This window comes from Indicator indicator, chromosome 2 (genome assembly GCF_027791375.1).
Source record: "Indicator indicator isolate 239-I01 chromosome 2, UM_Iind_1.1, whole genome shotgun sequence".
NCBI lineage: Eukaryota > Metazoa > Chordata > Aves > Piciformes > Indicatoridae > Indicator > Indicator indicator.
This window is the reverse complement of record NC_072011.1, coordinates 39,069,485-39,083,493: the sequence shown is the minus strand read 5'-3', so window position 1 is coordinate 39,083,493 and position 14,009 is coordinate 39,069,485. Positions and strand designations below refer to the sequence as shown.

The 14,009-nt window shown below is 43.7% G+C and overlaps 1 protein-coding gene across 1 annotated transcript in view; it reads right to left on the bottom strand.

Annotated features, from left to right (window-relative positions):
- CRIM1 (cysteine rich transmembrane BMP regulator 1) overlaps positions 1–9,954 on the bottom strand; it is a 189,736-nt gene extending 179,782 nt beyond the window's left edge. Inside the window, exon 1 of the mRNA XM_054393879.1 lies at positions 9,603–9,954. Within this exon, the coding sequence (XP_054249854.1) occupies positions 9,603–9,954 (352 nt within the window). The remainder of the gene's footprint in view (positions 1–9,602) is intronic.
- Between the last annotated feature and the right edge of the window lie 4,055 nt (positions 9,955–14,009).

The following is a 14,009-nucleotide window of genomic DNA, read 5'->3' as shown; positions in this document are numbered from 1 at the left end:
CAGAAATGTGGGTGATATAAAGGAAGATGTTGACAAAACCTGAAGGTAAGAATCTAAGAGCCTGTCAAACCTGTCTACTAGCTGACTTCTAGAACATTTATGAAAATCAAGTGGACATTTAGGTTTTTAGAAACAATCCAGCTGAAAAGCAGCTCAAGTAAACTGTTTTCATCCAAACTGATCTTAGTTTAGCTGCAATTTCTGCCATCTCATTGTGCTGGCATGATTACTTAGGGGCAAAAAAAAGGGAAGGGCCACTCTTCAGCAGTTCCGAGTTAACACTGAACTGCTGTTATACAGCCACTCAACTACCTTTGGCACACATGCCCAGAAGCAATTCAAATGTTTCCAGAAGGTTGATAACTCTATCTTGAAAGTCATTCTTTGAAATTATTTACCTGCATGCAGCTCCCTACTTTTTGCAACTCACTCAGGTGAGTTCCCATCACAGATAATGTAGTTCTGCATTACTCAGACTGAAGTTAATTCTTGAATATAATACTTTTAATTCTTCTAAGTGTGCTTTCATACCATAAGAAAGCCATGAGAGGGGAGGCATCATATTAATTCCAAACTTCATTCATTTTCTTCCACCACTGACATAATCACTGCTTTCTAAAGCAAAGCAAACATTTCAGCAATTCAAGTACTGCTCTGGATTGCCAAACTCCCAAGTCCTGTCATAGCTTGCATGTAAAGCAGAGAAGAGGATTAAGGCATTAACAAGTTGAACAAGAGGTCCTTAAACAACAGGTCCAGTCTAGGAAACAATCTGAGAAATAGGTCTTTGGTAAGCAGCATTCCATCACTTCTTCCATGCTAAATCCTACATACCAGCACTCGCTACACAGTATGTGAGGTGTGATGCTCATGACTGAAGCATTTTAATTCTTCATTTGAAAAGCCACTTGTGTTTCCAGAAAAGTACACAACTCTTAAGAAATTAACTTGGAGTATTATTTTTGAAGTACATGGTAGCTCACTATAATTGCATTTACTGTTCCCACATGCAAAGGATCATCTGAAAATAGTTGCAGGTCGAAAGTACAAAGAGAGCTCTTTCCAGAGAATCATTCACTACTCCTTAAATTTATGCATTCCCTTCCTTCAAGTTCTCCACTACTTCTCAACACAGAATGGGGGTTTTTGTGCCCCAACTCTTCTCTTCCTTTTTGATAAGTCTACAAGTAACAGCTATTGTTTGGAAAACCTTACACTATTAGAAAGATAAATCATCAGTTGAAACCAGCAAGCAACAGACTGGAATGGTTGCTAAAGTATCACTGTTGATAACTAATACACAAGCATTGCACCTACAATCTTACAGTTTGGGGTGAGGTACACAACTGGAGTGAATTGAATGAAATACTATAATTTACATTTAACTGCAGCTATTGCTCAACTATTTCTGCCTTTTTAAAGCATGATGGACAGGATCTCAGGATGCTGAAAAAGCAAAGAGTCCATCACACACTCCTGACATGAAAGTGGAACAAAGACATCTTACAGACTCTTACACCCTTTCAAATCCCAGCATTTGAAGGGGTTTCCACAGTGCCAGGTAAGCGATCCTTACTGAGCCTGGTACTGCTCTCTGGGAAGCAGGGGTTCTGCAGAAGCTTCTCCATCAAACCAGATGCAAGGTCTGATCCCTGCCACTCCAGCACAGTGGTGTATACAACAGCATTTTCAAATCAGTGGTATTCATTAAGATGGTATGAGACTGAAAGGATTCCATAGACTTTCTAAAATTAAAGAAAAAAAAAGGAAATGCTTCTTGCCAATAGGCTTTGGCTTCTTTTTGAACAGGAAAAAAGAACGATGGAAAGGAAATTCATGTTTTGGAGGAGCTAAACAATAGAACTGACTAATCACCACTAAAGAATGCTTGAAAACCAGCCTCAGACCTTGAAAAGCAGCAGAAGGAACAGCTAGCCTTGAAGTGAGTTTGAGCTCACTGGCTGCAGTCCTCTTCCCTCTCACACTGACTCCTTAGTGAAGTCATGAATCTGAGAGACTGGAGCCAGCAGAAACTTCTATTGTAGGACACAGCTGAGAGTTTTATGATAAAGCAGTTTTTCCACCAGCAGTTTTGGAAAGGTCCACTTTCCAAGATCAAATCTTCATGTGGAATGCATGTCCACAGAAAAGTATTTTGCAACCTCCTGATAAAATTTCTAGTCAAAGCTAGAAAGGAAAACTGTACCATAACATTTCGATACCTCAAGAATACCACATATGCAAAGCTTGTCTCAAATTACTGTTTCCTTTATCTTATTCAAACTAGTGATCAAATTCCCAGTATAGCAAGAAATATTTTTCACTGCAGCAGTTCTGCATGTGTCTCAAGGCAGTTAATTCATACTAAGGAATGCAGAAAGTATTTAAACAAACCAGCTTTCCACTCAATTATCAAAAATGTCCCAGAAGCTGTGAGGTAAGCAAGGAGATAAATAGAAGTGTTAAGTGAAGCATGTGATATAGATAACTATTTCAAGTTTTAAAAGTTTTCCCTTGCCCACAGTCTGCAATATTTTACTCCTCCAGGTACCCTCCTCTTTTTTAATCTTTTGGGTTTGTTTCTTTGGGGTGCTTTTTTCTGGTGGGGAGGAAACGAGGAGGGGAGGGGCTGGGCAGCGGGGGAAAGAAGGTTGCTTGGCTTTTTTTTGGTTGGTTAATCATTGAGACTTTCCTTATTAGGGTTCCTGCCTAAAGATGGTCTGAAATAATAAATAAGTAGTTTTGAAGTTTGAACCCTAGACATTTAAGTACCTGAAAAAACAACCTGCAAATAAATTTTAATCTTATTACCAGAACCACATCTTTGTAAATAGTCACCTGAAAATATTACACAGAGTCTGAGGGTTTAATCGGTCAGAGAGTGCCTGAACCAGTACTCCCCTGATTAGAATGAGCATGGACAGCAGTGCTTCAGCTGTCCTAGATGACTTCCCTTCTACCTCTAGAAAACTGTATAAGAATAATTGCTAAAGCCTCAGGACAGGGCCAAACCTCTGTACTCATTTCCAAAGGAAGCTAAAATTCCAGGCTTTTTTTTCCTTCTTCCTTCCCCTCCTGCCCTCCCCCCAAGCTGCACTCTGAACCCCACATGCTTCAGAAGCCTGCACCCACAACAGCATCCATCAGCTTCACTGCAAACAAGTAGCTGGCCAGAGGCTTGCTGAAGCTGAGACAAAACCAACAAGCACAGTAAAATTTCTGCCTAAGACAAATTCTAAAATGGGGTATGAATAAAGCAACCTATAACAAGAACAGTCCACACTATTAGAAGAAACCCGATACTCTAAACCTTCTGCCACTTTTCTGCGTTTTCTACATTACTGCAGCATCATTGAACACCAGAATTGCAGGATGTTTCAGAAAAATTACACCAAATTTGCTAGTCACAGAAGACTACAGAAAGAACTCCAAATATCCTGGATTTAGAATCAGCATCAAGGCGTTCTTTTTCTAATGCCTAACTTAGAGATAAACATCAACTCGAGTGTTTCTATTATCTAAGCAGCACATCTTACAGTAGCACATGTAATACCATTATCAGTATGACTCCAGCCTTTTATCAACAGCCTATCAGTGAGGGGAAGACACCTCCACATGCATACATCCAGATTTTCTAAAGAAATACTGAACAGAGAACAACCCAGGCTGCAACAACAGTGGAGTTTAATTTGTTTCAAGAAATGACCCAACATATGGTCTTTCTCAGATTCAGATTACACTTGCTAGATTTTTCACTTATTAAAAAAAACACAAGTAGCCTATCATTATCAAGGTAGCTGGCTTAGTTTTGGAAATGAGTAAGAACATGGAAATAGGTGTATGCCTGTGAGAATGCTTTCCCTCATGTCCACTACCCTACATTCTCTTACTTGTTTTCTTGCCAAAAGCCTTCAGCACTCATGGACCTATAAGGTGTTAACATGATTTTCAGATTCTGAAGTACCCACTATACCCCAGTGAAAACTGTCAGAGACTGAGTATTGCCTCTGGTAAAGGTGTGAGCTGCTTCCGACCATCTCAATGCATTCTAAAGGTTTACTTCTCCAGAACAGGGCTAAACTAGACTGTTTGGACGACAGCTCACTCAGGGACCATCTTTTAATCCATATGCTTATGTAAAATTTAAACTAGATAACTTTGCATAAAGGCTATCTTCCCATCTTGTATTGGCAAATTTTTCCATATACATAAGTTTTCTATGTCAGCATCAGTTATTTTCCAAACTGCATGCATACATAAAGTATACAATATTGTGTTATGTGATATTAGACTATGCAATTAGTGTCAAACCCCTGAATTCACCATTTTCAAGTTCACATTCCATGTGGTTAATTAAATCCATTCTCAAATGAAAGCAGTTCACAAGTCACAAAAGACATTTGGTAGATCACTTCTACAAAGCATTTAATCCACTAGAACAGAGGAACGAGATGCTATAAGTTTTACTCAGAGACGAAGGATCCTTGATGGGGGTGCAAAGGAAAGAAGGGAAGAAGGTGGCATTCCTGAACCATATGAGTGGATTAATTGTTGCATAATACACCTGTCAGTCAAATGGCAAGTACTATGCAAGTAGTTAAATTATGCAAGCATTCTTGAATCAGTTCGAGGGTACTTAAACAGCAAACATACTTAGGTGGGGCAGAAATTACTATCTGACAAGTTTGAAGATAGTTAAAAATCTTTTATAAGAAGCATTTTAGAGAAGCTGAAGAAATAACCATTTTCTGTGGGGAAAAATTCACATCAGTAGATAATGCTTGACAGAATCATATAAGATCAAGTGGTTTAAAAAGAAAAGTGAGTACTCCTCTTAAGTTCTAAAATTTATTTGTTCAGCCTATCCACAGTGAGATTGCTAGTTTTCCACTAACTGTGTGAATCCACAGGAGCAAAATTCTAACAACTTCTTCATCTATACCCCTCCTCATACCTGCTGGATTTTCCCATTTAATTTTTGTTGAAATAGTATAATCAAGTGATGTTTAAAATTGAGTCATGATGTCCAGAGACAGAGAACCAAAAATTTCCAAGTCAGATATGCACCTGATCTAATTCAAATTCCATGCCACACTCAAAGTTACATGTTCTTACTGATGTTGAGATTTCTGTAATGACAAGACAGAACAGAAATAGTTTAAAAATTATCCAGCCAGTGCACAAGAAGTCAGCACATGCTTAGTAAGTTGTTCTAGGGGGCAGGGGATAGAAACTGCTAAATATGGTCACAAATGCCATCTAAGAATTACTTTTCATTCCAGTTTCACAAGTTCAATAATTTTTGTGCTACTTTTTTCTGACACCATGAATAATTTTTCAATTGTTTTCCCCCCATAGTCTGGATTGCTGACAGCCTTTGAACAAGTATTTTGACTGTCTTCATGCCAACAATCATTTGGTGCACCACTTAACACTGATTAAGTTCCCAACTAGATCATCGGTTCTAACACTTGATGTAAATGGAGAAATCTTTGTACCCAGAGATATCAGAACTAGTTGGACATCTCCCTAGCCATTCACTATGTAGCACAAAAAAAAAAGAAACAAAAAAATTTAGAGACCTGAGCAACACTGTTCCAGTCAAACCAATCTAAACAACTGGGTTATCCATATGCAACTTCCAAATCGCATGAACTTCAGTAGCTTGTATTCAGAGCAAGACACTACCTGATCTTTTAAGGTCTGAACTAAATCACAGGCCAGGAAGCCAAGCCAAGCTTAGATATGTGTAAGGGGAAAAAAGCATAATGTTCCAGGCTTTGGATCATTTGACCCATTAGATACAGAGCATGGGACTGAAAACAAGGTTCTCCTAGGGGTACTAGCCACAGAAATTACAAGCAGCAGCACTACTTGTGGTAAAAATACTAGCAAACCTGCAAGGAAGTTGTTCTCACTTCAGAAAAGCAGAAGGGAATTCCATTGTGCCTGAACATTAGAGAACTCCAATGCCAAAAAACCCAAAGCTCTATCCTCTTCCAAATATTGAAAAAAAAAAAAAAACACTAGATTTTCAAAGTTTCATTTCTTCTTGTCAGCTCCAATTTTATCACACTTTGGTTACATACAATAAATTGTGTTCATACTTTATCATGCATTTCTATGGAAAGAAAATTAGTCCTTGGTAGGCTTAAAGCTGTGCGTGTAGGACATCCAGGCTCTCGCTACTTGTCGCCAGAAAAACTCAGGCAGACCATAATGCTCCAAGCTCCCAAACTTCTGTTCAGACCACCATTCAGAAGAGACTAGGACTAGCCACAGCACAGCAAGCTTTTACAATTGGCCTAGAGGATTAATCTGCATACTTCCCTATCTGCTGCAGCAGCTTTCTCCTGGTCCCATGGGAATCCCAGATCAGAAGCTACACACCAGACAGAGAAGCCACAAGCATTCAAGCAAACCTTAAGTTACCTAAACTAGACAAAAAGTACAGAAACAATTATATTCCCCCCCTAAAAAACAACACACAAAAAGCCCAGACAAAAACACACATGCACACACACAAAACAGCAAGTCAACAAACCACCACACATCCCATCTCTAACTCTACCAAAAACAAACAAAAAAACACCAAAGTGCCAAAGTACTACATATTATTCGTTAGTTACTGGAGCAGAAATACTTCTTTCCAATGGCTACCTAGAGGCTAATTAATATAAAAGTGTGTTCTAAAGGTACCTAAGGAAACAGTGAGATAAGCAGTTTTGTTAACTATGCTTTTCAAATACATTGCCAAAACCTTATGTTTGCATTACACTAGTAAAAAATAATTTCAGCTCGTTTCAGTTTTATTTTATATGCTACTGTTATGGATTAGAATAGTTTAGCAAAGCAATCAAGGCCTCTTCACCAGAAATTCCTTCAAAGGCAGAGACCAAGGGCAGTCCCAGCCCAGTCTCAACACCTCAGCTGCATATTCATAAATCCAAGAGGAGCTGGGGGTGTGCAAAGTCTCTCAAGAGTGCCCCTCTGGAAGGGTATCCACCTGGCACCAGGGGAACTGACCTCAGAATTATTCTTTACCAAGAATATCAACTACATTCAGGAAGAATGCTTAAATACTTAAGGATAATGCTACAAACTACACCTTAGAACTACATAGATGTGAATAGTTAAGGTGGCAACATGACAAAGATGTCCTTCAGGTTTTGGGATAATGATTCCAGAATCAGCAACAGATTTATTCATAAATACTGTTTTAACAAAGACTGCTCCATTTCTAGTTTCAGAAAGAGAGGTGACCAATGACAGATGGAGACTTCTATTTCCAGGTGTTAAGAGTTCACTTATGCTGAGCATGTTACATACTAAGATAAGTACTTTCAGTTGCTGTTAATAATTCAGTGTTTTCTGTAGCCTACTATATGCTAATACTCTGAAATAAGGCACTATTGAAGCTTCAAAAATGGTATAAAAACATGCTTATAACTGTAGCCAGTAGGGGTCATTTCAGCGTAAAAAATTGCAGAAAAGGCAAGAGACAGAAGAGTAGAAACATCACATTTCTGTTCACATAGTTCTGTAAATGATTTCTATTTCTTCTTCCCTGAATGGGGGTAGAAAAGGGTTTGCACTTTCAGTAGACAGAACAAAAAGAAGTAGCTTTTATTCCATAACGAATAAAAGCATGATTTAGTACTACTCACACTTCAGGTATCCGCAGTCTAGTCTGTTGCACATGTGCCTGTAAACTGCACAACTGTTCAGATCATCATAATCAGAAAAACAGAGCTACTCAACCTTATTTTAGTAATCTGAGGTAGTACATTAGGCCCCCTTTTCTCCTTGCTGCCGCCCCTTGTGCGCCACACCACCATGAAGACCATGGCATTACTTCTGCTGCTTAGGATAAGGCAGTTACCTGACAATTCAGCAATAGGCATTCCAGGACTACTTACTGGGCTGACAGTTCAGCTCAGTTGTTTTTCATTTATGAGAATGAAAATTAAATAGATAAGTTATCTCCCTGAGTATTCCTACAGAGACAGCTGGAACTAGTTTCTAACCACAACATTAACTGAAATGCAATCTTGCCAACAAACGCTTCATACTATTTTCAACAGTACATGGGACGTGTTACAAGTTGAACTACAGTAACATACAGATTGCATCACTTCAAAGGAATGAAATACTCCTAAACTGCCAGAGACATACGTACTGTGATAGAGTAAGGGAGTTGGAACATTAGGGCATTTAATGATTGCAGGCTTTTAGTTCCTTTAATGGGGAAGCCCGGGGGGGGGAGGGGGGGGAGGGCGGCACTTAGCCTATTTAAGCCAATCTTTTAGTTGAAAACATGCAGAAAGAGAAAAGTCATGCAAAACCTGGTAGGTTTTAAAAGTATCTTTTCCCTCTTTACTTATACTTCTCTATTTATATACCTCTCAATACATATTAAAAATAATACTGAGAGAAACTACAGCAATATGCATATTCAACAACATTGCTTCAACCAAGGTCTTCAAAGTAGCTTTGGACCATTTTTAATTAACAACAGAGCTTTTAACCCTGGAGCTCGTCCTACCCAATCAACAACCACAAAAGCTGATGGCATTGCTTATAGTCCAGGCAGGGCACACTGGCCTGCTCTGCTGTGGTTTGCAACTTATTTGTTAGGAACGCAAATGGAGTTTGAAACCAAGAATGAGCACCGGGACAAAGGGCAGCTGCCCATTATAAATGAGCCATTTTAGCTCTCTCAAAATAGTGCATCATTTTAAATCCTAGTTCTTCGGGCAGATGCTGCTGCCTCACCAGGTCTCCGTATTTTCTATCGCCCTCTACCCGCCAAGAGGAGACCACCTCCCGCTCCCTTCCAGAACTGTCGAAGCTGCCGCTCCGACTCTTATGTACATTTACACATATCACAAACTAGTGGCTATCGGTAATCTCTTTACAGCGCCATATTTTCCCCCAACTTGGGAGAAAAGTCAGATGGAGATAGAAGACAAACTGATACTAAAAATTTGTCTTTGGTATTTTGCAAAATTGTATAAAAAATCCGAGGGACTCTAACAGACACAGAAGTGCAGAAGGTAAACTCCTCTTGCATTTCATACCAATTCATCAAGCAGGAAGCAGAAATTACTTTGAGAGGAGTTCTGCCACGGGGATTTCTCCCTCCCCCTCGATGCACCATCAGGAAAAAAAAGACACCCCTTATCATCACATACAGAGTAGGACAGGCGGGGAGATATTAAGTGACAGGAACAGGAAGGAAAACTTCGCAACATATGATCAGCCTTTGTGTTTCCTTACAGAGAAGGGAATCCGGAACAAGCATCATGTGTGCACGACTGACCCCGACCGATCTGTATCTGCCAAACCCTTCCCAAGTTCTTTATGAAGGACCATTGGTTGGCCATGAGTAGTTGGTACAAGATATTAGCAAACCAGTAAAGCCCTATGGAAAGCGAGAAGTGGAAAAACCTCTAAGTTTGGGCAAAGGAAATTAAGGGTAATACTTTTATATAGGCGGAATGGGGCATTAGGAAAGGTTAAAAGACATCGAGCAGATGGGACAGGCGAACAGAGTCCCTCCACCTCAGGGGATGGATGCATGATGTCCCGTTGTCTCTCACCTTCGCAGACGCCCACTTCGTACTCGGTGATGGAGTCTCCGTTTAGCGGCGGTCGGATGACACAGCGCAACCCCTGGTCGCAAGCTCCGTGCAGCCCATAGACTCCCCCGCAGCTCTCGTTGCGTTGGCGAGCGCACATGAAACAGCAACCGCAGATCCCCAGCACGATGCTACCGGGGCAACTCTTAGGTTCTTCGCATTTGGATTCATCGCAGGGCAAGCAGACGAGAGCCCGCGTACCCGACTCACCCAGCAGCAGGGCCAGCAGGAACAGCCACCCCGCCGCCGCCAGGTGCCAGCCGCCGTCTCCGCCTGGGCGTCTCCTCCCCGTCGAGACTGCTGCCAGGTACATCCCGGCCGCCGGAGCCCGGCCTGGGCCGGGGGGCGCTTCTCGGAAGCCCCCTCGTCAGGCGACGGACCCAAGCGTGCCGCTGTTCCTTCCCGCCGCCCCCACCTCCGGCCCCCCGAGGAAAGTTTCCTCTCGCGGCGGCTGCTGCTGCTTCAGCCAAACTTCTTTGCCGGGCGGCGGCTCCACCCGCCAATTCCCTCCGGGAAGCTGCGTCCGTCAACCCGTTCGTCGCTCGCCCGTCAGCTCCCGGTCCCACAGCACCGTCCACGCTGGCGGCGCAGCGCCCCGCGCGAGCGACTGCGAGTCAGTTCCCGGGTGCGGCGGCTGCAATGCCTGGCTCTGCCCCACTCGCTGCCCAAGTCCCGACTCGCCTCCTGCCTGCTACTCACCCCGCTCCAAGTGCGCCCTCTGCGCTTCCCCCCACTGGGCGGTGACCACTTTCACCCCGCCCGGGCTGCCTTCCCGCACCCCCTCATTGGATAAAGCTCAGGCTTGGCCCCGCCCACTCCTCCTCCCGCCTTCCCCACCCCCTCCCCAACCCGCCCTCCCTGCGGCCCCAGATCCTAGGGCTGGGGCGAGAGGCAGAGGAGGCGAGGAGAAGCTTGGGCCCCACATCAGCCTCCGCCTCCCCTTCCATTTTCTCTCCCCTCCCCCGCCTAGTGCTGCTTCTACCGCGGAGCGAGGCGGCGGCGCCGCCGGACGGGAGGGAAGGGTTGCCGGCGGTCCCGGGGACGCATCTCCCTCTGGGGGACAGCGGAGGTGGAAAGGGAGAGCCGTGAAAAGGGCCTCGCGTCCCCGGCAGCGAGAGCCTCCTCCTCTTCCTCCGCTTGCTTTCCTGAGGGGCGCGGGGATCCGGAATGGGGAGCAGCTCAGCGCGCTCTCAGCCCTTGCGCCACGGCAGGGCTCTCCGCAATCGAGGGATCGCGCCCAGGTGCTCCGCGAGTGCGGAGCCGTGACTGACTCGCTCCGCGGGGGCTGGAGGGGGACTGCAATGGTGTCCGTAACTACTGCCACCCAGGTCTAACGGTAGCGACGGTGAAGCGCAGTGTCGGCTCGTCTGTGCGCTCGTAAATGGAGGTGCTGCAACTGGCCCTGGCCAGTGGTCTTCGCTGGCGCGCGGACAAGAGGCGCCCGCGGCAACCAGCTCATGTGCTTGTCGAGAAGCTGCCGTCGCTGCCCAGAGCCAGTACGCGTGCCTCGGGAGCGGCGCGCGGCGGGCAGCAGCGGCCTTGGCGGCGGTCTGTGCGCTGGGGCAGCGCGGGCCGAAGCAGCTGCCCGGGGTGCGCGGTAGCCGCGGCAGGAGGTGCTGCCGCTCTGGGCCCGAGGGCAGCGGTAGGAGCCCGGCGCTGCTCGTCAGCGTGGGAGGGCCAAGCAGGCGGCAGCTCTCCGGTGGCGTGCGGCAGGGTGAGCCGCTTGCCCCAAACTGGGACGAAGGGATCGGAGGGAAAAGAAAATGAACCGTGTTGCCTAAAGGCAAACCGCTGACTTGTCTACGTTCGCTTCCTCCTGCAGGCTGCAGCTACCAGGCTAAAGGGATGGCAAACAGAGGGAAGGTCGTTGTCTTCACAAGGACAGCCCCTCGGAATAACCGAAGAGCAGGATCCATTCCTACATGTCGCGCCATGCCCTGCCCTGCCCAGGGTGCGAAGGCAACTCTGGGAGCAGTGTATTCTGCTGTTAAAGATGCCTTGAAGCTGTGGCGATTAAGACAATGAATTTACTCGGCAAGTGGGATTGTGTCAACTGCATGGCGTTGAGCCTGGAAAGTCGTGGGCTGCACATATTGGTGCCAGTGATGTGGGCAAGTTTAGGAGAAAGGTTCTGGAAACTTGATATGGGCTACTAGGAGTGCTGGGGTATGGCTTCTGCAGTTTCTGTAGACCCACTTCAGCAGAGCCAGTTCTCATGTCAAGAGAGGGGCTGCTATATAAAGGCAAAACTCCCCCTTGGCAAGGCAAAGTTGCTACAAGCGACAGAAGAAACTGCAGCAGTAGCACACCTTTTTGGTGTATTTTAAAACTAAAAATTTATTATCATTCACTCCTGCCTAAGTCCCTACTTGGTAGCAAAGGTTCCGTGTTACTAGTTTGGGACCATTACTAATGGACACAGTACAGCTGTGTAACATGACCCTAAAAGCCAAAGCATTTCCATAGCCTTAAAACATTTCTCATTTTTTTATTAAAAATAGTTCTATTTTTATCATGTGAGAATAGCTAACTATTCTGATTCACTCAGAAATTTAACTACATTATTGAAGGTTATTTTTCAAGAGCTACAGATGTTTAATTAGCCCAAATAGTTTGCGAGGCATTAGTTTTTCAGTGAAAAGTTCATTATCTGTTACTGTGATAAAACACTATCAATACAGCATACATCACATGGATTAGAGCCATTCTGCTAACATACCTGAATAACAAATGGACAATGACAAGCAGCCATCTACTGGGCATCAATGCTTGAACTGATACTTCGCTATTTTTTAAATAGCTCTGTAAAGTAAATGACAAGCTGATCTCAATAAAGGCACTGTTTTTGTATAAACAAGCATAATGCATATGTTTGAGAACAACCAAAGGCATTTTGTGTTCCTATGTTCTGGAAAGCTGTAAGTCAGGAAAGCACCTTGAGGACATTATCAGACAAGCACTTGAATTCTAAATGTTGCAGCAAACGGGCAATACTCCTGGGTGTAGCAACGCCCCAAGCAAGAAGTTTCATATTGTTACCTCAAAAATGCAGGTTCTTCCCTCAGCCTAAGCTCTCTTGTGTCAGTTTGCTGAAACACCTGCAGAGGTCAGAGTACTTTTGATTCACCAGAAGTTTCCACCAAAAACCTCCCGATGATTTGGATGAGAACGGTTTGTGAAAACATTCTGTTTCCTGTGAACTCGAAACACTGGTTCTTGGTCAAGTCTTATACTGACGAGGCACATGAAGGGGTTTTACTTTCCTTGTATGATGTTGCTGAGATTGCTTTTTGTATAAGGCAAAAAGTTCTTGCAGCTGTATTTTTAAAACACTTCACAAACACAAGACTGTGCAGAGAGGAATAAAAAAATTATTCCAGTAATAGAGAGGATGCTAGACAATACAAGATCAGAGACTCAAATCCAATAAGCTTAGTTTGTCAAAAGATGAAAAGTGAACTGATTATGGTGTATTAATCCCTTCATGTGGAAAAATTAACTGGTCTATGAAAAATATGTAGGTATTTTTCCAGGACTTGTGAACATAGCCAGCACGGAAATCCCAGACACGTTGGATTGCATGCACAGGCAGTTCCAGCGTTTCCCAGACATGCCAGACCTACCAGTCATGTACTGTACTGATGTGCAGTATACTCAATGCACAAAGAATTCATTGGACCTACTGTGCCTGTTTGCCTGTGTGGGAATGAACAAAGAAGCACTAGAAGCAGTACAAAAACAGATGAAGAGGAAAGCTATGGGCAGCTTAGATAAGAATGTTGTAGGGCCCTGAGAAAAAGAGAAAAAATTTTGAGCTGACTGCCAAATGAGAGAGGCTTCAGCTGTGAGCAGCATTAGTACTCTTCTTCATACACTTTATACCCAGTGAGAGCTGCATGTAAGGGAGTAAACTACAGAAACCTTTAAGAAAGAAGGACCAAAATTTAGGGTTCTTGCCTCCTTATGCCTTGCTTTTTAGGTACAAGTCACAAAATGCTTCTGCTTGTGTTTGTGTTTCCCTTTTCTGGCCCCAGGAATCTAAATACTTTGTTGCACAGTGGCACAGATTCAACAGGGAAGGTAGATAAAGAGTCCGGTAGGGACAATGAGGTACTCCTTGGAAATCAGCAAATCTGGTATCTGATGACTTTACAGAGCAAATGAATATCTGTTTTCCCCAGTAAAAAAGCACTGAAGGATCTTTAGAGGGATCCTTCTGCTTCTTGCTGCCTCTTGATTTTTTAAAGGGTCTACTGACTTAGCTTAGGAGTAAGTAGATTCAGCTACTGAAGTGAAATCCAACTCCTAATTTCCTCTAGAAACAGGTTAATAAATTCTACTATATACAACTGTGGGAGGAAGAAAAGC